At 29.6% G+C, this 26,696-nt stretch overlaps 1 protein-coding gene and 1 non-coding gene across 2 annotated transcripts; one reads left to right on the forward strand and one right to left on the reverse strand.

Annotated features, from left to right (window-relative positions):
• Positions 1 to 4,699: 4,699 nt before the first annotated feature.
• On the reverse strand, positions 4,700 to 11,894 carry LOC123294608 (transport and Golgi organization protein 1). Its single transcript, XM_044875690.1, has 6 exons — positions 11,732 to 11,894; positions 9,417 to 11,576; positions 7,294 to 8,452; positions 6,436 to 6,537; positions 6,162 to 6,376; positions 4,700 to 5,909 (listed from the first exon to the last, which is right to left on the reverse strand). The coding sequence occupies exons 1-6, from the start codon at positions 11,835 to 11,837 to the stop codon at positions 5,365 to 5,367; spliced, it is 4,287 nt and encodes a 1,428-aa protein (XP_044731625.1). The 5' UTR covers positions 11,838 to 11,894; the 3' UTR covers positions 4,700 to 5,364.
• A 1,409-nt stretch (positions 11,895 to 13,303) lies between these two features.
• Positions 13,304 to 13,410, forward strand: LOC123297044. The gene has a single exon (XR_006535229.1). It is a non-coding gene; the product is annotated as a U6 spliceosomal RNA (small nuclear RNA).
• Positions 13,411 to 26,696: the final 13,286 nt, after the last annotated feature.

Consider the following 26,696-nt stretch of genomic DNA (forward strand, 5'->3'; position numbering starts at 1 on the left):
GATAAAAACGCTTAAAGGAAATAATGTTGGGCATACAGGCGCACATCTTACGCAGACATAAACCGTGATTTAGGTTTTCAAGCTCACTCTACTCCATAACTGGTAATCGATAAATGAACACTTTAAATTAGAAAGTTGTTATTGATTAAAAAAGTAACACTATTCGAACATTTTTCGTTCGTTGGACAAAAACGGACTGAAAAATTTTACCAAATTTTTTTTTTTTTTTCAACAATGTTATTTCGTATAATTGTTTCTACGAAATCTAGGCACTTTTCAACAACAAAAATTCCAATAAATCCAATAAAAAGTAGTTTTTCTGTAAAGTCCATTATAGATCAAATTGAATGAAAAAAAAAAAACGCACATAAAGCTGAATTGTTATCAATCACTGTCGAAACTATTCGGTTTACAAAAAAATGTTTGCGTATTCATAAAGAACAACTTTCTAATTTAAAGCGTTCACCTAATGTATGACAGCTATGAATTGAGTGAGGTTTTAATTGAACCTGAAAACTTAGTCCGAATTCGATGCTGGTAACTAATATTTTTCATTTGAAGCATTTTCCTGAATTTATTTATCGAGTTTCAAGCATATTCAACTTTAAAAAAACATCCTGTATATGGTAAGAGTGAAAAGGGCGGCAAAATAGCAAGATCGGAACCTGGTTCTATCCAAATATACACGTTCGTTACTTGTGGTACGCAAATGTGTCATAATCTTTGTATAAACATATTTTATTATATATATTACCATATTAAGATGAATTTATCTCTCTTGAAATTGCATTTCAGTGTAAGTAAATAATAATAATATGATAATGAGTTTATCTACTTTTAATACGAATATTGGATATAAAAGTTTTAAAACTTGTGAAATAAATAATCCCTTAGCCGCAATAGAGTATGCAAAAATCGGTGAGCAAATTTTTTATTATTTCAATGCCCAAGTTACAAAGAAAAAGTACCTAACTGTTCTTTTTTCCTTTACTCCTATAGTAGTTTAGAATTTACGCCTAACAGCCTAGAGATGAATGCAATTTGGGTGTCAGTTCACAAAGCGTTTCATGGAAAAAAACGCAATACTAAAGATAAGATACATATTTTGAGTCGATTTCTGTTTTGCAAGGATATCTTACGATTATAATAACATTTTTTACCATTTAAGACAAAATGATTTTATTCAAATTCCAATACTTAAAATTTTCAACTTTTCCAATTCCTTTATTCGTCATTTTTTTATAAGTTTAAATTAAAGTCATAGGTGTAATTAAAACACGTGAAAGCAAACAATTGAATGAGTTAATTGTTGAAATACCCGGTATAGCAAGTGTTGAATATCAATGTTTGCAGTATTTTTATAGATTAGAAGAGTTCAAAAAACCAACGCAATTATGGCGCTATATTTGGATTTCGAAAAAATTTTTAAATTTTTTCAACTCCCTATCTTTTACAGATTTGGTAAAAATAAACACCAAAGTTTTGTCCTAATTTGCACTCTCACGGGTAAACAGTAATGTTTACGAAAAAAATGTTGCCATATTAGTTTTTTTTATAAGAAACATTTTTTACATTTAAACTTTTGTCCCATCTCTAAAGCTTTACAAGATGGGTCCAACGGACACAAAACCCAATTGACCTTTGTTAATCATTTACGAACTCACTTTTTACATCCTGAACAAATTTCAAGTTGATATCTCTCTTTTTTGAGTTATCATGATTATGGACGGACGGGCAGACGGCCGATCAGCCGGAAATGGACTAATAAGGTGATTTATGCAATTTCGTCTTTTATTTTCATAATTTCGAATGAAACAAGTTTAATTAAATGTTATTTTTCAATAATTTTTATTTGACATTTGCTATATCAATTACATGTAAATAATTGAAAATAAGTCACAACAGCCTCCTTTAAATTCAAAATTATCCACTGTGATCGCAGGCTTCGATCTGATTCTCCTAACTATGACTACGCATAGAGTAAATAGACTCCCGTCGAAATGTTTGATTGCTCTTCATCAAGTTATCTGGTTTTGAATCCCAGAACAATATCTATACAATACTATGCATTTTATGTACGAATGCTTTAATCGTTTAAACAAAGACCTTCCTCTCTAGATAACCTAAAATCGAGTAATCTAAAAGAATAAATCCACTCATATGATTTTGGTTATGTAAAATCAGCAAGCTTCTTTTTAACAAACCATATTTTGTATAAAGTTTAAAATTAATGTTTGTATGTATTTAACATTTTAATGAATTTTTGATTTTTACAAAATATATAAGCAACTGCACAAGGCGAATATATAAGTTCATAATTATATTATTTGCCACAGGCGAATATAATTATTTTAAATAGTACAGTAGGAAAAATAGTAAAGTAAGTGTATGAAGGAATGGTAGATGGTTTTATTAAAAAGCTACGGATTTAAAAATTAGCCTTTAAATATAAAACTACCATTGAGACGGACTTTGATGAGCTAAAAGATTCTTTCACAGAGACGAATATACGCCATGGAAAGTTTTATCAAGATTAGAGGGGTAAAAATGCAGAATCCTAAAGAAATGTCTTAATTATCAGTTTTTTGTTGGTTATACTGTATGCTTTTTAAATCATTTCCCATAGTACATCAAAAAGTATGAGAGAGTACATATAAATTAAGCAATGTGCATAACGAAAGATACTTACTATTATTTGTCTGCTTGCATGTTTGTATTGCTACTGTTCACAAAGCTTGCATTGCAAGTAGACATAGTATCTTTTTTATACACAATGTACCTATATGTACTCTCTCACACTCATTGATTAACGTAATATGGGAAATGGTTTAAAAAACAAATTGTGTGTTTCCTATGTTTTATTTTATGGTACATAAATTAAAATTATTATAGCTAATAAATAATAATAATAAAGAGTGCTAATTTATTAAAGGATTTTATATTCTCGCAAAATTCCACTCATTATTATATTTGTAAGTTTTCTTTTTAACAATTTATCTCAAACGCTGGAGAAAGCGGGCATCACTATCAAGTTCCTATCCCGGATTAAAAACAAAGACCCGGGGCTGAAATTGATATTCAGATAGAAAAAGCAAAAATCAATTTGAGTTGAGTTTGCGCGACAAATCAGGGATTCGTCATTCCTTGCATTGAAAATTGTTCAGCTCCCTGTTGTTCCCGACTGTAAAAATTTCCGTAGAAGAAAAATTTTTTAAACAAAAACTTGACCACGACTGTCAAACACTACCTATACTTTGCTTTATAGTCTTAAATCATAAATAAGAAAAAAAAATTGAATTCAAAAAATTTTTTTAACGTTTGTGTCCTTGTGATTTTCTGAATAAAAAATATAATTCTAAAGAAATAATAATTCATATTTAATAGCAAAATTATAAAAATATTTAGCACATGCAAATAAATTAATGCATTACTTAAAAATAGTAAAAAAAACTACACCATGGGAATAAAATCTACTGCTAATAAAACAAAGCTAAATTTTACTTAATTGTAACGTATACCACAGCAGGTGTTAGAATTATGTTTCCAGCCCCGGCATGATAAATGGATAGTATTTTTTAAATAAAGCATTTATTAAAACAAGGAAAATGATGACGGTGTAAGAAATCAAAATATGATGATAGGTACAACGTAGAGAATACTTAGTCCAGCGAAGTTATATCTTACAATTTAAAATTTTCACGGTTTTTATGAAGTTAATTATTAAAAGTATTTAAAGCTCCTTACCGAAATTCCTTCTGAAGTATCCTCTCTGAATACTACGATAGTTGAATGGTACGAGAGCATTGCAAAACAAATGTCTGAAATATAATGCACCTAATGTAGTTATTTCTTCAATTTATTTTCTACCGGACATAATTATTTTCGTTCGCATAGTTGCCATAGCATAAAAGTTACTGTCTCTAAGCCGCCTCTTCTACTAAATAAGTTTGTTACAATTTACTATTAGTTAAATTTTTTTGAATAAATCTCAATTGTGTACGAGCAGGTACAGTAGACACTACAGACATCTGTGTGCATACTATTATCAATGATGTAGCACTCTTACTAACATTGACCTATTTCAAATAACTTTTCCCAGGCGTTCACTATATTTTATCTATATGTGCTGGCGTTAGGAAAAAGAACTAATGACACTAATGTTTTGAATTCTAAATGTGTACGTTAGTAAAGACATAATAATTAAATTAGTATAACTACGTACCGTGCCGTATCAAATTGGAAACCATTAAGATTTTCTCCAGCGAACTTCCTGTAAAACCATGGGACTTGAACCAAATCAAATATTGATTGCATTATGTTAACAGGAAAGTTGACTAAAATAATATTCTCTATCCGCTTCAAATTCAATTACAAAGTAAAAACTTTTCTATGTAAAACAAATACTTAATTGTGGATACAGGATTTAAGAAAATCAATTTAAAAAAAAATCAATGTCGGGAATATTAAGACTAATCAAGTAAGAGTTAAAATAACAGCGCCATGTTTAGTCAAAAATTACTTAGTAATTAAAATATTATGATGCTAATAATTTATCGGAGTAATGAATGAGAATTAATTCAAAGATAAACATTTTAATCGTATTTATTTACAATATAAACCTCGACGAAAATGAATTAAATCATTTTTACAAAAAATATACATGAATTAATTATTACAAAATAATCAACTAAAAACAAAGTTATGTACCAAAAGAGAAATAAATTTTCTGGCTTCTTTTCAACTCATCAATCATTGTTAGAATCGACATTTACATGTACAACAATTAATAAAAAATAACATTTGGCGGAGACATTTAAAGAAAGTATTTCTAAATAAAAATTAATAAATTTATAGTACATTAATATATTTCTTCTTTTTGTAAACTTGGAAACAATAATTTTGGTATAAAATCTAAAGAATAAGGCAATTTTTGCTTTTTTAATAAATTGAATTCAAATTTTCATCAAAGGTAACTATATTCCAATAATTTTTTCCCTTTTTTTGTAACCAGCACAAATAATTTAATGTATGAGATCGTTGTTTAATTCAAATGCTCTCTATTTGTCTGACATCACTCAATACACAATTTTTTTGCTTGGAATATAGATAACTCAGTGCTACCACATTTTCTATAAAATTTAATGGCTTTTACATTCGAAACTTACAACGTAATAAATTTTTAAAGACGCACCTATGATATCACATTTAGTGGCGAAAAAACATATGAAAATTTATGTTTTTTCTTTAGTTTCCGCTGAATGGCAGCTCTGAATTTGTAATGATGAAAAATGTAGTTTCTATTTTAATTTACTACGAAAGAAAATTGCGCATTATTAAAAAGTTTACATATCATATTTTTTCATATCAAACAAATTCGTTTGAATTTAAATTAGTTTTCGATCGATTTGTCGGTCGTTGTTGATCTATTGGTCGAAAACTTTGCCTATTTTCCCAATCTTTCACTTGATCTGTATGTGGTGGTGGCAACGGTGCAAATGGTGGCGGTGAACGATGTCGATAATTATTGTCATTGTCGTATAAATTATACATACGATCACGAATAGGGGGACTATCACGATCTTGATCATATGGCGAAAACGTTCGCGGAGGTGAAAATGTATTAGGTGGAGGTGGTGGTGGTGAGGACATTCTACCTAGCGGCGGTGGCCTCCGGTCCCCAGGGAATAATGTTGGTGGTGGTGGCATGAACGGTACTCCTGGAGGCGGTGGGGGCATGAATGGTAAAGCACCTGGTGGCGGTGGAGGTGGTGGAAGACCCATAAAGTTGATTGGCGGAGTCGTAGGCATGTTGTCCCGATGAGGAAATAATAATGGTGATGATACTGGAGGCTCGATCATGTGGATAGGCGATGTACTTATATCGCCATTCAATGGTGGTGAAACTACCCCTAAAATATAATATTTTTAATATTTTTGAATGAAATAATTTTGAAAGACGTTAATAAAAAGTTCGATTCATGATGGGAATTAATTGAACTATTTTTATTACGTGTAGAATATGAGACGCCCTGGAGGAAATAATACTGCCATATCAAGCTAACGTAAAGGAATTTAAGAAAACTGGCCACTGTGGGCGCTCACTATCTAACAACTCTAAACCTGGGTGATATGATGAAAATATTTTAGAAAATAATACATACTAAATTGAGACTTATCTTCACTGCTTAAATTTTTCTCCACAATGGTAAGGCGGTTTCTTAATTGACTGCATTCATGTTTTGATTCTTCTAACCTTCGTTCTGTCTGTCTTAACAACAGCCAGTTTTCATGATTTTTCTTTTCCATAACAGATATTTGACTCTTTAAGCTGACTTCTTGATCTACAATTTCATTTCTCAACATTTCATTCTGTGTTCTAAAATTAAAATTTAAAATTTAGCTATTATTTATGATTCAGAAATAAAAAAAATATACTTGTAATTTTGAATTTCCTCTTGCAAAAGTTTTATTCGTTCGACAGTAGAATTGGCCTGTCCTTGATTTTGTGACCATAGTTCTTCATGTTTCGCTAATTCCCTGTGAAAAGAAGATTTTTTTAACAATTGTAAAAATAAAAAAATTAGTTAAATATGAATCATTAAAATAAGAAAACGAATCTAAAAAAAGTCTTTATATTAAAATGTACCGAAAATAAAAAAAAGTTAGTGGGGAAAACTGATTTTAAATATATTTTTGAATATAGAGTTTGTGAAGGTTCATATTGCATATAGCTAATTGAGTTTGCCGTTAACACTCGTCGATCGGCACCTCAACGAAGTTGATATCATTTTTTGTTCGAGCGATATCAATCAGGATAAGATTTAAGAAAATGCTCGCCTGACTCGAAATGGTTCGACCGAATGTTATGAAATTCTTTTCAGATCATATTGCCATTAATACGCATCGATCGACACGACGTCGATATCATATTTTGTTCGGGCGATATCGACGTCGATATCATATTTTGTTCGGGCGATATCGACGCCGAAAAAAATCTCTACGGACGTACGTACTTACACACACACACACACACACACACATACTTCTCAAAATTAGTGTTAATGCCTTGTTCTAGCCATGAAACGTAAAGATATGTAGAAAATTTCGATTTCGAGAATCGGACCCATTACAAAACCTTCCTATAGTAGAAAGTTAAAAATGCAATAAGCAATAACACATGCAACTATCGTTTCTCCAGAAACCAAACAGAAATTATTTTTCAAATTATCCTGTTATGTTATTTCTTAAGACTTTATATTAGGTTAGTATAAACAAATTTTAAGAAACACTTACTTTTGTAACTGGGTTTCTTTTTCTTTAAAATATGCAGATAGAACTTCCAATCTTGTTTGAGTTTCAATTTTTTCTTTTTCAACATTCTGTAATTGTGAGTGTAAATTATCTTTCTCAGCCACCATTTGCGTTAATTGGTTTTCTATTGTTTTTTTTCGTTCAATTTCAGCTTCCAATTGTTTGATTAATAATTCTTTTTCTGCATTAACTTCTTTCAATTCGGCACGTATATGAGTATTATCAATTATACTTTCAACACTATTTTCGCCTCCTTTCTTCGATTTTAAATTTTCTTTTAGCAATAAAAATTCATTTTCTTTTACATTTAAATCATGTTGCAATTCCTTTGATAATTGTCTAATTTGATTCAATTCATTATTCTTTTCATTAATTTCTTGATTTTTTTCGTTAATTTCTTTTTCTAATTGGGTTTTTAGCATCGTTATTTGTTCATTTAATTGTGTTTCTCTCGTATATGAATCTTCTTGTAATTTGGTGAAATTTACAACTAAGGAATTTAGTTCACTTGTTAATTCGGTAATTTTTTCTTTTGCGATATTTAATTCAGCTAATTTAGTTTCAAATTCTTTTGCTTTTTCATTTGCTGATACAGTCATTTCAGCGATTGTTAATTGTTGATCATTTAATTGTTTCTGTAAGTATTCCAAGCTCTCCTCCACTAAATTACCGCTTTGTTGTGAGCTTAAATATTCTCCAAGCATTTTATTTAATTCTAAGCCTGCTTCAGTTGCTGTTTCTAATTCCCGTTCTAAATTCACATTTTGTTCCTCTAATTCAATTCTCAATCGATTCGATTCTTCAAGTTCATCCCGTAGTTTTTCTAACAAAGATATTGGAGCTTCCGCACCTTGTGATAATTCCAATTCATTTCGTAATATGTTTTTTTCCTTGTTACTATTTAGTAGAGCTTTTTCTAATTCATTTATTCGTTTAACTAATGTTCCATCTTGGCGTAGTTTTTCAATATAATAATATCCTAATGTGAATATAAGGACAGTAATAGCTGTTATAGTCAAATAAATAATAATTCCATACGTGGATTCAGGAATTTCAAACTCTTGTAAGGAATAGATGTTTTCTGAATTGGGATTTTTACAAACGAACTCTTCTTTTTTTGAATACACTTCTTCGTTATCACCTGCAAAAAAGTTGTATGGGAGAAAATGAATAAACGCTGGAAAGTATGACTGAGCCATTTATTTTGAATGCGACCTAAGCTCATTTTTTATACAAAAAAATTGTTTGTTTTTGGAAATGGATTTAGGTCACTTTCAAAATAAACGGTTCAACTGTAAATTGTTGAGAATTTTAATAAAGACTTAGTACTATACCAGTACTTCATAATGGCATGTATTTTTAAATGTTGAACACGGTTTTTAGAAACTTTAGTTAACTTGAATCTTTAAGTTCGCTCATATTGAAAACGAAAAATCTCACGGAAATAAAATATAAACCAAATTCAAGAACAATAAAAAAAAACTTTTAGTAATTAATATCTTTTTAATTACATAAAATGAATTAATAAAAGTACAAATTCAGTGAGAGCATTTAAAAATTTCTAAAACGGAAATTCAAATTTTTATACGGACGTAACATCATAGTACGGGCTTGTCAAATTTGTTGACATACTGTATGATATTAATTACTTACATTTTATGTGGTATTTCATTAAATTATACTATTCTACGGCTTTTTATTAGAAAAATTAATAATAACGAGTGTAAATTCTATGTTGTAAATTCATTTTTTAAAGTAAATTATACATTGAACTGTCAAAAACTGACAAATCACGTACTTATACGTCATCAACAGAGAGCGCCAAAAAACTGCGTTTAAATATCTCAAAATTATAATGTATTCTGAAATTTTTTTTTTTACACTTAAATACAGCATTTTTAAGCAATATTTATATTTTTTACTTTGTTATAACGGTGTAGACAATGAATTAAAATATAAAAAAAAATACATGAATATTCCCTATTAGTTAAGCCTTAGTAAAGAGATAATCATTATAAGCGAATTCCAATCAAAAACCAAGATTCTCTCTACATATGAAGGGATATGAATGGATATAAGAATTGTATTAAATTACTTTAACCTACCTATAATTGACCGTGATTCAACATTACTGAAATCGGAGCCTGAGGCAAGCTCTACTTCAGGTTCTTTAGATTGATAAATACCAAAAAATTCATAAACAGTTGTAAGAAAATCAGCTTGTTCTAAATTCACATCCGACATTACATCACTTATACCATTTTCTTCAGATTTTATTAAAACGTTGCCATTCGAGTTTTCAGTCACTACATTGCTATCACTATTTGCATTATCTAAATTTGGAACTTCATTCTTCTTTTCGTCGGAATCCATAACAAAATTTTCAAAATGGAAGTGCTCCTCAGATTTTGTAATATCTTCTTGTGAATTTTCTAAATGTTTCTTTGTGTTACTCTCAATATTATTAGTTGGTAAAGCATTATTTAGTTGGTCTAAAATATTAATGGAATTAGGAAACTGATGAGAGTCAAATTCGTTTGGTGAATTTGAAACATCTACTCCATCCGAAGCTATGTGTTGTCTGTCGGATGATAAGTTTTCAACTAGATTATCCGGTTGCTTTTCCGAATTTGAAACATCTACTCCATCCGAAGCTATGTGTTGTCTGTCGGATGATAAGTTAACTAGATTATCCGGTTGCTTTTCCGAATCACTTCCAGTAGGATTAGCATCATGTTGCGAATCTTGTTTATGGGACAAAATGGAATCGTCTATTATTTCAGGAGATAAAATCACTGTATCTACAGAAGGTTGTTGCTCATTTTTACTTTCAGAAATTTCCTCTGGCTTATATGAATAGGCTGTTGTATTATCAGTGGTTGTTTCTATTGTTTCAGAAGAATCAAATGGTCTAGGATCATTTATACTGTCTATCGTATTTGAATTAGGATTAACTTTCATTGAAGACGAATATTCGACAGATTCAATGACATTAGGAATATTTACTTTAGAATCCAGTGATATATCATTATTAGATACGCCAACAGTTTCATCATGTTTTACTTTTGAATTATCTTCCGAATTTAATGCGCTGTCATCGGTAAATGTGCTCGCATTTTCATCAGATTTAACTTCAGAATTATCGTCCAAATTTGTTACTTTGCCATCGGTAGTTGTTTCTGTGTTCTTAACTTCATCAGATTTAACTTCTGAATTAATATTTAACAGCGGGTTTTTAATCTCGGAATTGTCCTCCTTTGTTTCAACGTTAGAATCACCCGAATTTGTCATATTATTTACTAATTCTTCAAGAGGTTCCTGTTTTGAGTTATCCACAATACTTTCAGATGATACTTCCGATGAAGATTTTACTTCACTAACTTTATCATGTTCACTAGTAAGAAGTTCCGACGCATCCGCAGACGGTTCTGGGGATACAGTAACATTTTTATCGATTTCAGTAATTGATTCCGTTTCCTCTTTGAAATTATTACTTTCGGATTCTAAATTGTTTTCTATGTTAGCATCATTAAAAGTGGAGTTTTCTTGAATATCAGCATTGTTTTCAATGTCACTTTGTTTGAATGTTGCATTATTAACTTCATCACTATGGGCTAAATTTTGTGTTTCAATAGATCTTAAATCACTTTCTATATTTTTAGAGTCTGTTTCGGATTTCGACTCGAAATTTTCTTTTGCTATGGTTTCACTTAAAGCTTCAGCAGAAGTTTCCTTGTTTTCATTTTTCATATCACGAACATCATTATATTCCAGATCCCAATCTTCTTCTTCATCCTCGTATTCATTATTGGATATAAAATCTGGTTTATCTGTAAATGTAGATTCCACAGAATTTTCTGTTGGTGAAATTATGTTATCTTCTGGGTCCAAATATAATGTTGTACCATCAACGACTTCGTGAGGTGAAAGAACATTTTGTGGAGTAGGTATTTCATCAGTAATTCCAGCTGGAATATCCGTTTTAATTGCATTTTCAGAATTACCTTTTACGGGGATAGCAGGAAACAAATCATCTGGAATATTATACGGAACTTTCACGGGCGGTATTTTGTGAATTAATCTCACTTCTCTTAAAAAACTCGATGGAGCATAACCTCTTTTTCCGTTAAATTCAATTCCCCAGTGGTTTTCTTCGGATCCCTTCAATTTACTAAATACTTTAACTTTCATATTTTTTGCAAACGATAAAGAATGTAAATTTGGTGCATTATAAGTTAGTTTAGTAACCGCTTCTGACAATGGTCCTACAATTAAAAATTTACAATTAATCGTATACAAGAAAAATTTATTTTTACAACTTCGTATCATTAAATTTCTTCGTAATTTATACACTGTTACCCAAATAAAATTAACCAACAAATATTTACTTAATAAATATGGAAAGATTTTTTATTATTACCTGAACATTTTGGATCAGTACAATATTTAAAATCTTCACTTGAACATAAATAAAATAAATTACAAATAAAAATTACAAATAATAATATAGAAATTATTTTTTGCATTTTGGAAATAAATAAAAATCAAATTTGCATGTTACTATCTCACATCGGCCACATCACCTGAAATCACACTGAATAATGACAGTCAATTTCAATGTACAATACGTTAATCATTAATGACAATGTTTTTATGAAAAATACATAATTTTTATGTATTAAAAAGGAATTGATAACGGGATTGAAAATAAAAATATAAATCAAAAATTAAAATAAATAAAACTTTATTTATTTTTAAATAATATCAATCATTAAGCTACACAATTGTCACAATATTTACAAATGCTGATGTTTTCAGTGATGTCTTCGGTTTTAAAAAAAATTCATTATATTTATCGTTACGTCATTTCTCTTAACTAAAATACAAATATTAATTAAACACAAATAAAAATATTTAAAAATGAAACAATCGATGGAAATACCTGTTTTATTTCTATTTCTAACGCTTGACATGCATCCCAACTTTTATATAAAATGTTTTGCTCCAAAATAATGTCTGTAAAACCAATGAGTTCGCCTTTTTTATTTATTATTACGTTTTTGCCTTTCTTGAGTGTTAAAGCATTGGTATCATTAACGTTTTTTTGGAAATAATCATTACTGTATTTTGCAATTGCATCTTTTGCTGCCATGATGAAATACAGTTTATAAAAATGCGATTTATGTTGGTATAGAGAGTAAATTGTTTGGGTAGAAATTAGTTTTTTTTTTTCAATTAAACTTTGTAAACAAATGCTTCTCTCATTTTTTTAATGATTATTTCAAATTTATTTGAAAATAATAAAAACGCTATTAGAAACGTACGATTGATTATGACAGGTATTTTTTTAATCTATCTACTCGAAAAAGGTTCTTCAACTCGATCTATTATGTATTTTATTGTTATGATGAAGAATTAGCATGAACAAACATCGTACAATTATTTTATTAGAGAAATAAATACTCAAGATATTAAAAAAAAAAAATTATATAAAATATGCAGCCCATCAAATAATGTATTTACACGTCAGTTATTAATTATATTATATTTTTATAATAAATATTATGGTGGTTACTTCCTTCATGAGACGACTTTTCCAGTTCAATGAGAATAACTACATCAAGCAACTTTTTAGTTCACTGTATAACTCAGTGACCTGCTTCTATTTGGTTTAAGTCTCAGACAGTAGTTCAACTGTTGTACAATAGGGTGCAATAGCTGTACCAAATTTAGTCTTAATATTTTAATCTAAATGAATAAATAGCGTAAAATATATCAACTTAGAAAAATCTATTTTTTCAAATATGGAATATAAAATTAAAAAATGAAGGAGTTAAATTATGGAAAATAATCTGTAGATGTAAATTAAATATGTTTTTAATATATGGGTGATAAAGGTTCTGAGAAAAAAATAGATAATATTTTAGTATTCTCACAAGTGACATGTTGTTATTTGATTACTATATATACTTAGTGGTTGTCCCAATTAAACGTACTTGCTTCGGCAGTACATATACTAAAATTGGAACGATACAGAGAAGATTAGCATGGCCCCTGCGCAAGGATGACACGCAAAATCGTGAAGCGTTCCACATTTTTTGCCATTTTCAAACTTTATTTGACAAACTAGGATGTATGATGAAAATTGTTTTTGTGTTAGAAAACATAATATTGTTTACCTAGAACTCTTCAAATGAAATTAAAATTTTCTTAAAATGCAAAAAAAATGGATCTGTAGGTCTAGGCGGTAGGGACACTCAATTGCGGCTTGACTCAGTATTATTTAATATTTTAATCATTTTAAAACCTTAATAAATGGCTGCCACACCATAATCCCCTTAAAATTATGTCCATTGCCGCCCATCCATTTTGGATTTCGAAGATAATGATTTAGTTGGACAGATCTTTAAGAACGAAAGAAAGATCTCAATGACTTTTACACTTATGAATATTGCGAAATACAAGCCTAGCTCCAAAAAAAATTTTTGTATCTCCTCTAACTTAGCGACTTAATCAAATGATTCTAAAATTTGATAAAACTGAAGAAACCAGGAAACCAGGAGAAAATTATTTGGAATTCGACATGTTAATTTGAGGAACACTTTATTAACGACAAAATTTTTATATTAATGCCCCAAATTACGTGGAATACCATATTAACTGTTCAGATTTTCACAAATGAAGTAAAATATATGCTACAACTTTTACTTCTAGGGTGAATAAATTACGATATTTAAGCTGTCAAACCAAAAGGTATGGAATTAGGAGTGTTCTGATTTTGTTAACTGGAAACGGAAACCTAAAAAGTGATGTGCACATTTTTGTGCAGTCTTACGCATTTTTATTATATGTAGGTATAGGAGGATTATCTTTGTACATAATGTTTAGTTGAAAATGCGTAGTCGTTTTCTTACTAAAAACTTCAGTCTTTACGGTTTGCATTTAAGGATTACAGATAGTAAATAAATTTAGAGGTGCTTGATATTATCGAAACACTTAACCACTGGTGGGCAACGGTTACTCTTAGAATAACTCGGCTCTGCAGGTAGAAGTAGATACTCTCATGGAGTATCATCCATCTTACTTCGTAACATACATACAGTACATCATCCATCTCATTTTGGATCATCCCTCTTTTGCTAAAAGTCACTCAGAGCACAACAAAGTCAAAGTCTGGCCAGCTACGCATTTAACTCTCCACGTCTAATTCCAAAAAGACAAGTGTAATGTATTTCGATTCAGGTAATAGAATAAAATTATAGTAAGTATTTATTCTTCAGTTAATTCGAAACCAAACAAAATACTAGAAACCCTTGGGTCACCTCTCCCGGATATTATTTGATAATAAATCAGAAAAGAGGAAATTAAACTTGTTTACCATATAACAAATAGATACCTATAACCTTTGTTACATTATTTTAGTATTTAATTTTGTAAAAATATTTCTGCCTACAAATCTATAGAGAAAACTAGAATTATTCGAAACAAATATCTACTAAGACAGGATGGATAAGAAGTCATTAATTTTCATATGTATCTGTCTGTTATGTATATACAGCCCATCATGACTGTATTAAAATAAATACTGTATTAAATACTTTTCGATTGACAAGATTTTATTGTATTGTAAAAGTAGGAAATAATTGTTTTCCCTGAGTCTCTCTACTCATATATGACTAATTTTAAAGCTGGGGGCGTTCAATTTAAAATATCTACAGTTAGATTGTCAGCTATAGTGACAGAAAAAAGAATCAATCACGGAGCCAAAAGCTGCAGAAAAATGAATAAAATTACATGGATAAAACAAATTAATGCATAATCAAAAATTAACATTTATTTGTGAAACAACGAGAACAACTTTTTACAGTGTCATTCATTTTAAAATAAGGCAAGACTTTTCCATATAAAACAATTTATTAACAGACGGTTTTCTCATGTTGAAACTTTAACATAAAAAATCTTAGTTAGTAAAAAAATATCTCCAATGCTTACAGTTTCCTCAACTTTTGCACAATGATACGAGTTGTTCGCTTACTAGGACAATTAAACTGGCCCTATATTCTTCCCGTAAAAGTCTATGCACAGTTGAAATGAATAATTTTAGCGTTGAGTGTTAGTTAAACTTATGTCGTAAATTGAAGGTTTCAAACTAATATTTAACGTTTGAAGCAAGTGATAGTATTCACAGTATTCTAATTTACAGAGTTGCAAACATAGGAAACTGAAATTGGATCACCCTTTATTATTATTATAACACATGCTCATTGTTTTAATAGAAAGTAAAAGTTTTTGGTTAAGCTTCTATAGGAGGATTCACTCCTCTTTTATGCGCACGACTTAGGTGTATTTAAAGAAAAAAAAGTCAACTTTAAAAAGTTTGTCCTCAGATCGAAATCGAATCTCAGCAACGATCGGGTCAAAGTAGCGGAAAACGACATCACAGTTGATAGTTGTTGATAAATAGTTGAAGAGATGAAAAAAATTATCCACCATTTTAATCGTTGGCACTAATAAAATCGTTTAGTCTTTCGTATTTTATGCAATAAAGTTAAAATAATCCACTACTGATAAGAAAATAAATTGTAAGAGAATATGATTTTAGACCACCTTATATAAATAAAATGTAATTTAAGATATTATTAAACGATTGTTTAATACTTTATTAATGCTAAATGTGTTCACTTTTTAGTTTATATATTATATCGTTTTCATTTATATGTACACTACATCAGGGATGGCCAAATTTCATATTGATAAGATCTCCTTTTTATTTTCAGCTTGTGTTACGATGGGCATGGCATAAGTGCAGTTTAAATGCGGATGGATGGGGAGTATATAAAGTAATTCCGAAAGGTAATAACTAAAAGTTAGATTTTTCGATACATTTTCAATTTGTTCGTATAAATGAGTGTACTGAAGGGAGGGTATGTCTCTTGGACTGGGATTTATCATTGAATGAGTGGGATAACTATGTGTTTATGCCAAAATACTCTTGAATTTATAAAATTTTTATGTAACAATTGGCTTTCTATCCGACCATAAATTTCATTTATAGCCCCTCGTGGTTCAAATACTGAATAAATATGCTAAAAAGGCATAGTATTATGGTTAATAATTTATTTTTAAGACTATACTTTCACAATCTTTTTGGGGGTTGAAAATTTATCTCGAAAGACTTTTAGACCTATTTTTGTCAATAAATCATTAACTCGCGAAAATTTTCCTCGTACTTAAAAACTACGAGTCCAAGATAATTAACACAATATGAGAAATTACTCTGCGGTAATTGGCAGAGTTCACCAACAAAATTTAAAATTGTTGGTTTAAAAAATTATGGGTCAATCATAATATCATAGAGTTAGCTGGGAAATATGTTGGCCATCGGTTGTAATTTGTCTATCGTTGATGTTGATTCGGCACAACACATTAAAAAATACATCGCTAGCGAAATACCAAAGTCCAAAATCGAGTTAGACTTGTTGGCCATCCCTGCACTACACCATACCATAGTTCCAAACATTTTCACTTCTACCATTTAATATCGTTTTTCGCCAATCATTTACACAGTGTAGAAAGTTTTTCAAATAAGTAATATAAAAACTTTGTTAATATCAACCAAAATCAATGTGGAAGTTTATACATATAACCTCCAAACCACACAAACAAGAAATAGCAAATGTCTCCTTGCCTCTAACTAATATTAAAAATCTGTTCCGTTTTTTTTTCTTCGTTTTTTTACTTTTCTTTCGTTTTTCATTTTGTGTGAAAAATACATGATTTATAAATCTTATTGAAAGTTTTTATTTGACACTTAATATTTGTTTTTTAACTCTCCTTTTTTACAAAAGAGAATTGAAAAAAAAAAAACAAAAATTTTCTCTTTTAATAAGTACGATACGTTGGTTGTTATGTTGGAAGAATACTAAATTCTTGGAAAACAATAGTTTTATATGAAGTTGATTACGAAGGAAAAGGAGCTAAAATGACAAACTTTTTCTGGTCTCAGTCTATGTCAAACAGTGTATCAAAGTTTTTTGTCACCGAAAAATTTAATTTGTAATTAAAAACTAAATTGATTTTTATTGATAATCAGTATTTAAAACCTAGTGTGCCAAAAACATATATCTTTGGTAAAAATCGACATCAAAAGTTCTTAAAATTTACGTTAAATTGTTTATTTACGGTAACAAATACACATAATTTCTCCGACTGTGGAATTTTTGTTTTGTTTTCGGAATAATACAATTTATACAAAATATACAAATTGTTCACAAAATATACTATGAAAGATTTTAATAAAAAAAATGCTTGTATGCTTAGCTATATTATTCAATAAAGCTTTTAAAGAAACGCTCCTACTATGTAAATATTTACTGCATGGAAATTTTTTAATAAAATTCGAAGAAAATTTTATTGAGCAATAAACATAAAGCATTTTATAATAAATATCATAATAACTACTATATCGAATTTGATTTTCTCTATATTATGGGTAATAATAATAAGTTACTACCCTTCGATATTCACTTTATAATGTTCCCAATATATACTTTCACCGTTATATATCTGTTGGTGGTAAGATTCCATGGATTTATATACAGATTATTATTATATGGGAGTACATAAAATCAGTTCCAATATTATGAAGAATAAAATCTTCTAGACCGTAAGCCCATAACGAAGCGAAATTTCTATGAGCCTTTTATTAGTGATTTAGAGGGTCGAGAAAGACAGACTTGGTAACCAAAAAAATGGGGTCTTAACTGTCGTTTGGGAGTCGAATTTGTAGAAATCTAAATTTGTAATTGTGCTTTTCGATTTTAACGATTTTCTTTTGCTCCTGCCAAAAACATAAGATTATAAGTTTCAAACTGCCAAAAAGGTTGAAAAATTGCTTCGCCCATGACTTTTTTTTTTAAAACAAACGACAGGATATAAAAGTTGACGAAATACGAAAATTGAAACACAACTCCATTTGCATAGATTTAACTTCTTTACTACTAAACATACCTTTATATTGTTGACCTACGAGCTAGAGTTTTGAATGGTTTTTTGTTTGTTTATACCATGGGCATGGATGTTTACTCCCTCTTTAACTGCCATTACAGTGCCATCTATTACTACTTGGAGTCGCGAATATCAAAAATTTAGGCTTACTATAAATATGTCAATTTTTTTTATATTAGACGAGAATTTTCCAATTTTGTGTTTACCAGTTTAGCATCGTCATATGGCAAATTTCATTTCCTATAACTGATAATAAATATTTCGATTTATTTGTAATATAAAACAAAAAATATTATCAGAAATTAAAATAGCATTTTCATTTTCTATTAACTGCTAGTAATATACAATTTTATTTTCACAGAAGTTTAAAGGAGTGTTTTTTAAATGCTATGAAGTCTTCTCTTAAACCTTCTTCTGAAAGATGAAGTTGTGCGAAATAATAAATCAAACTTCAAAGTGAGAATTTATTAATCGAATAGAATTTTATACAAATTATGTTGTTATGGTAAATGCAACGGCACAGCCTTCCTTGTACAATTAATTACTTGAATAATTAATAGCTAACGGAAAGATGTGTCCGTTACAAAGCATATAAACAAAATTCAACCATTTGTGTGATAATTTTGAATATATGGACGCTATGACGACTCGAAATAGAACGTGGGTTAGGAGTGGTGCAAAAACAATACTGTATTTCTGTAGGAGTTTTATGACTGACAGACATTAGTTTGAAGTAAGCATTTGCCGTGTTATTTTCACTATACTCTCCCAAATGCTCGATAAAAAGATTAAAAGTCCAAATTCTCGATTATGCTTCTTTTCAGCCAGGCACGGATCCTATCACACTTAATCATACTTAACCACATATCGCCTAAAATAGCACCCTAAGATCTTACGTTTTAGAAATATATAGTGAAGAATAGAGCAATTCGCAAAGATATCAATTTCGTTGCATGTTAAAACTTAATATATCGTCAAGTAGTCCAAAAAAAGCATTAAAATCAACGTACGTTGTAAAAAACGTGCGTGAAAATAGATTGTGTATCCTTGACCTTTTTATTTATATATTTTTGTTAATAACATATTACCATTCAAAGTGTGCCACTCTGTAAAAATAGGTATATTTGTACGTAGGTATTTCATATAGTATAGGAGCTCGCAACGTTTTCCAGAGAGAATTTTAGTATGGCTGATTTTATGATATGCTGTTCTTCTTGCTCTTTCAGTTAGAGTTGTTAAGGCGCGAGTATTTTTATATTATTTTAGTTATTACTAGTTTCGAGTTCGAATCCAGCAGCAGTCAGCAGTATACTTAAATAATATAATATTAAAATTACAGACATACTAAAATACTTTAAAAATTTTGGATTATTACCTGTATATTTAGGCTGCGCAGTACTACATGCAACCAATACTGCCAGCCAGATGGCCTAAGCTTTAACTGAAAGAACAAGAAGAACAACATATCATAAAATAATCCATACTAAAATTCTTTTTTTCCCGACGTTGCGAGCTCCTGTACCAATAGGAAGAGTAGAAGTACAAATACATATATGGGACATTTATGTTGTTTATATTGTGGTATGAATAAAGTAGATTTTTGGTACAAATAAAATGGTTTGAGGTAGTTTTGGGAATGGTCTTGGCAGTTTAATTTCACGGAGCAAGAATTATAGAGCTGATTTCAACCGGATAAATAACACATACTACATATATATACATGCTGGATTACGGGATAATATTTACAGGATGTTAAGGGATTTAGTTTGTAATTATTTTTATTGTATGCATAATTTATTGTTTTTTCCTTCATGTTAATAACAAAAGTTCCAAAATTTAATTGAATTGTCAAAATCAAGGTGAGTGTATGTTTAGTATGATAATTAATGATTTTCTTTTAACATTGAAGTGGGTGCGTTTGTTATAAATAAGGATGTATTTTTCTTTAGTAGTAAACATAAGGATATATTTATTTTACTAACTTGTATTTATCCACAGCTTTGTTCCTGTATTTATAAAGAGAAATAACGAAATTTTGTCGGAATGACCATACCAATAATGAAAATAGAAAATTATTTCCGCAACTCTTTGCTGAATTATATATCGAAAATTAATTAGAGTTGCTACCTTTCCAGATTTGATCGTGTAGTCTCTGCCGAGTCCTGATATCAACATAAATTCTCAAGAGTTCAGTAAAAAAAGTTTATTCAAAATTCTGAGTAGCTTTGTTTTTAAATTACTTGAAGCATATTTATTTAAACAGTAGCTTTATACCCGCCCGCTTCACTGCCCTTAAAAGTAAAAACCACCGCTTTATAGCATCCACTTTTCTTGATCTCACTTATCCGCCTTGCATAACACTTGAAGGGGTTGTTTTACGCAGCTAAAAGATATGTAAAGTTTTCAATTTTTTAATTGTAAAATAGTCATAATTCATAAATTTACAGATTATTTTGTCAGATCATCGAGGGCTAGTAAATGAAGCATCGCTATCTAGAATACACGCGCGCTCTGAGAATTCTAGTAACAGTAGGTATATAGAATATAGAGTGAATGTTGTCGAAGTAAGTTTATTGCTGTTGGTAATGTTGATAGCACAATTGTTCCTCGAACATTTCTAACAATTGCTGTCGCGACATTAACAACTGTAATCGATATATGTATTGATTTTTTATATTACCAACACAATGCTTTATACTATCGTGTACAAAGTTATATTACATGTTTAAAATAAGACACCATTCTATTACAAAAATCAGCTCAATACGAATAGGTACCGAGTGTCTCACGTAAACTGTTTAACTTTTTTAAGGAACATAATTTTTCCTTTATTAAAGATTATTTGGCATCTTGATCGCGTTCAATTTAAAATAAATTATGAAGGTTTTAATGCGAATTTGGACTTTTGGATTATTTATTTGTTCAAATTCCAGTTAGAACTTTCATAATTAAAGATTCCTTCGAGCAGAAAATAAGTGCAACAGATAACATAAGACTCACCTTAATACCTTTCTTTATTTACGTTGATAATGGGAGTGCAGAATTGATCACATTGTCGTCGCTTGGATAAGAACGTAGTAACCGACTCACCCACATCAAAAATGTAATTGTAAATATAATTTGTAATTAAATAAATAAAGATTCACAAATAATGATGTGGGTGGCCTCTGTTATAGGCGTATATGTCAGAGAAACGGAGGTTAAACCCCATCATTATTATTTACGTTGAATTTTTGTCTTGTAAAATGATTAAAATTAAGTGTCTAACCAATAAGAAAAATTTAAAAAAAAAAATTATTCTTCAAAATTATCAATTATAGTACCTACTGAAAACACGCTTTAAAAACTATATATCTATACCAAAAAAAAATAAATAAATTCGAAATATTGAATAATTAATTAGATTGTAAAAAAGAGGAAGGTGCTTGACATCAAGTATAAATAGTTGATTGGTCACTACCAGCTATTGGGGTGCGTGATGCAGACCTTTAAAAATTATAATTCGAACAAAATTCAAATTAAAATTTTCGTCTGACCTCGTGATTATAGGCCAGTTTGGTACTCGAAAACACCCAGTTGGAAAACCAAATAAAAGATTTTAATTTAGCTTTTCAAACAACTCAAAGTCTGAAATATCTCGAAAACCGACGATCGTCAACTATCAGTTAAGCAACCATCAAACGGTTAGTCATTTTGGATCCACCACTGTCTTCAAACTCGCAGATTAAATTCAAGTAACTTTCTGTATTTAACAATAATTTGTATATAGAGACGCACAAATTAATCAATATAACAAATAGGTATATAATATTATAATAATTTGCTCAAATAATAATAATTTATTATAAAATAAATCATGGATAAATTATATAAAATAATGGGTAGGTATATTATCTAAACATTATTATTATACTTTAAAACCATATCAAATAAAATAATAATAGTTCAGTTATATATATACAGGCGATTCCATTTAAGGCTATTCCATTCCATAGGCTGTTCTAGGATGTTCCATTAAGCTGTCATTCGATAAATAGGATTTAAAAAAAAAAGAAAGATAGTTAGTCATGGAGACAGTCGACGAAAGTGAAAAGTTAAAACTTTGAAATAACTGTGTGTTTTTTTTTTTATATAAAATTTTTAAATTAATTATAGCCAGTGGCGTAGCTCGGCTTGGAGGGTCCTCGTATCAAAATTATTTTGGGCGCCCCCATGAAGAGTGAAAATTTCTCACAAAAGAAACAAAATTGCTTGCTTTAAATTGAAATAAATATTTATTGATTATTATAAGTTATCACTTCTTCCTAGAAATTGAGCTGCCAAACAATTCAAATTAAATATAAACTTTTCTTGCCTTTTTTCGGCAAATTGATTTATTGAATCACGTATAGCTAAAGACGATTTCAGTTTTTCTAAAAGGCTTACGTAATTAATGCATGGTCCCTTAAGTGACATTGTGGATAATATTTTATTAATTTTTGCTTACATAAGGGGCCTCTGTAGCTCGGGGGCCCTGTATTATCGATACTGCTGATATGGCGTTAACTACGCCCCTGATTATAGTATAAATAATTAAAATTACATAATTTGTAAATTGAAATTATTATCGTCTGTATAAAATACTGTTGAAAAAAAATCAACAACACACAGTATTTTCAAGCAGTCACCCATCCTAGAACTAAATGTGCAGAACGTTTCTTAATTTAAATAATCGGGCGAGCATCGTTATTTTCAATGTAGTATGTTTAGTCCGTTAGATGACAGCGACGAGAATCCTATGACTCTTGTTCACACAAAAAAGTGCTCAACGTGCCAAAATAAGTTTTCACTTAAAAAAAAAACTGATAACTGATAAGAGATATTACTGATACATTTTGCATACAAAAAAAGTTTTTGTCTTTCAAAACAACTTTCTAATTTAAAGTATGTCTCCAGTTCTAATCAGTAATGAGCAAAAGATGATTTTAACAGATCTAGTTCCAGACTCAACAGTAAGTTCAAATCAATCTCATAGTGCTGATTCAGTACAAGTTCTTAGCTTTACAATTTTTGTTCTTGTAACAGTTCAGTCTCAACTTAACTGGGGCACCCTATATTCAATAAGTACATAAATATTACGGAATAATGATAATAATGTACAATATAGACAGAATGGAGAATATGAATTTTAGAGTTTAGAGTTGAGATGAGTAGAGTTTTGTAGAAGTTAATAATAATTGTTTCATTTTCTAACACACAGATTAAATATTAGCTCCGGTAAAATACATATTCTATACTTATATATTTATATTATAGATACTGTATGTTTCAAAACCTTAACATATTAAAAATCCTGAGTCACGCAAATCTCGGAACTATTTCACTGATTTTAATGAAATGTACACGTGGATTGCTCGCTTTAATTTGCGAAATAGGATAGTTTTATCCTGAAAAATTATCCTCAATACTTTTTATTGCAAATTTAAAGATTTTTTTTTACGGCAAAGAGTAAGTTCTATAAGTTTTTAATTGATGACGGAGTGAATAAATCTATTGACATCAGTATTGTGTATCTAGCGCCACTATCAACTTTCTAATTTATAGTGTTATTCTATCTCTTACCTTTTAACTAGGTCCAATCTGATGTCAAAACATGATGCCCCACATCAAACTCTGAAATTTTGTTAAAGTTATTTTTTGATTGGCTAATTTAAATTGATTGAATAATTTATTAGCCATAATAGATTAAAATGGCCCACCCTGTATGACAGTGTGAATAAATAAATCTATATACATCTGAATTAAGCCTCTAGCATCATCGCAAACATCCTTTGCTGTCTAGGTTGAGTAATTAAACAATAGATGAAGTGTGTTTGAATTTCAATCGTTTTCTCGATGCTACAATTTATACGCATCCCACGTGTTCCACGGATAAACTAACGCTCGTGTTTAGTTTTTTGTATATCATAATTTTGATTTTTTCAATTTTACAAGTTTTTAATAGATTGTTAATTAATTTAGATGAATATTTGTTGAATCGTTTATAATTGACTCACAGCAACGCGTAGCAGAACAGCTAGTGTTTTAAGTAAAAAGGTACCAAAGATACATAAAATAAATAAATAAATTTTTTATTCTTTTTCCACAAAATAAATATTGTACAGAATATGCCATGTTTCTTTGCTTTTTTTCTTTCCAAATTCATTGCTGTAACCGGCAAACCAGCTAAGGGTTTGCAGTATTCACACTGTAAAAATGATACCTTCTTTTAAAGGTTTGGATTGATTATAGAATATCTGAAAAAATATGTCAGTAAAAATATAAAAACCAGACAATATTTACCACAAGGAGTTTTAATATGGAAGAGTTGCTTTTTACAAAGTAAATTAGTAACTAACAAAAATTTATCATTCTGTCGTCCTTATAATATTACTTTAAGTATATTTAGGTGCTTCATGACCCATCAAGTACCGCGCTCACTAAACATTTGTCTTCCCATGACCTTCGCCATCAATTTTAAATTGTTTCACACTGTCTTTGATATTATTATATATATGCATATGTATCATGTATACCTATGTAGGTATTAAACCATCTTCAAAATTATGTATATATTATTTATTATATATAGATGTTTCCTAAGTAAGAACAAAAAATTAAAGCGCATATTCTTGAAACAATTTTATGAAAAAAACATATGTCTCCTATTACATTCGTTCCAAGATCCGCGATGGACATATGTGCACTAATACTTCTGGTAAAAATAACAAAGTTTGTGGTGTCAATAATACCCCAAAGTAAGTAGTAAAATCTGCCGTCCAGTGTTTCTGTATTCATAAAAATATTTGGATTGATATCACAGGAATTACAAAAAAAGGATTACTTACGTAAAACTTTTGGGGGCATATATTATTATGATATTGACTCAAGAATATGCTTTTAAATATTATGTAGTTATTTATGGGAAATAGCCTGTATATTTCTATGAGTATGTAGAAATGTATGAGTATGAGGATGTTCCTAGATCAGTTTTTTGAATTTTATAAATACGTATTTCGGCTACCAAGTAGTCATCATTAGTATGAATTAGCTACTCGTAATTACTCTTATGTTACGCGTTACTAATTTAGTGGTTGACTGCACATCGATGTTTTCGTGTACCTACAATTTATATTGTTCAATTTATACTGTATCTGTCAAATTGTAGTGTCATTGATGTCAGCCAAATGGCTTTCTTCAGTTGACTAGTGCTTGGCCAATGACCATGATCCTTCTGCTCATCAAGGACATTTGAGTATTTTTTGCCGTTTAAAATAATAATAATTATTTAACTTAAGAAACATTCTTTATATATTTAATGAAAGTTTTATATAGAGTTGTAGTGTCAATATGATTTATTGCTCAATATTTTAGTTCCATTTTATAAGGATATAGTTTTACTTATACATAAATTATAATGATATACATATATATTATATTGTAAATTTATATAATGATTACAAAATTTATTGTTACTTATTACAAGACAAATATGAAAGGACCACCCTTAAATGAAGTGAAAACTGGAAACCTTCGGGGTAATAGTTCTCGTGTGTATCTTAAGATCATATTTTGTTGCAATTAGTAATATTTTTTACCCGATTGAGCAACGCAAAGGAGTGGTAATGTGTTTATCAGTCTATATATGTGTGAACTTATATAGAGACCACAAGCACACTAGAGACCAAACGCGTGACTTATATTGATGATGCAGACGTCAATCGATTTGTATTAAGCTTGCGAGTGTTATTAAGATATTGCAGAAATGAAAATTCAATATGGCGACAACCAGGTGCCATAAAGTGGTGTATCTTTAAATAGTCATTAAATAGGCAAATCGATTAACATAATAGTCATTAAAATCAGTTCACGAATTTGGTCTCATACTAACAAACATATCTACTATATACTAAACAGGGCAGACTGACCAGCCCTGTTCTAATTTGTAACTGACTGACTCTCACAACTGTTATCTATATACGATCTGCACCTATAATAAATTTCAGCTTTAATTTGAAATACCACAACCAATCATAACTGAATATTATTTATGTATTGTGAAAACATAAGGGCTGACCGACCAGCCCTGTTCTAGCACTTAACTGACTGACAATCATAACTGTTATTTATATGCAATATACAATCGGTATAAAAATTTTCAGCTTTAGTAAATTCATTTAAGTACAATGTAAAACATAACCGTTTCGATACTATATATCTGAGCCCTGTTCTGTCGTCGCTTGACTGACCGCAGTTGTGTGTATACAACTACTATACCCAATCTTCACATGCTCAGCTTTAGTAAATTCAACGATTTTTTTTTGGCCTGGCTCTTCTATTATATGTTATATTAGTTTATT

This window comes from Chrysoperla carnea, chromosome 3 (genome assembly GCF_905475395.1).
Source record: "Chrysoperla carnea chromosome 3, inChrCarn1.1, whole genome shotgun sequence".
In the NCBI taxonomy this organism is placed as follows: Eukaryota; Metazoa; Arthropoda; class Insecta; order Neuroptera; family Chrysopidae; genus Chrysoperla; species Chrysoperla carnea.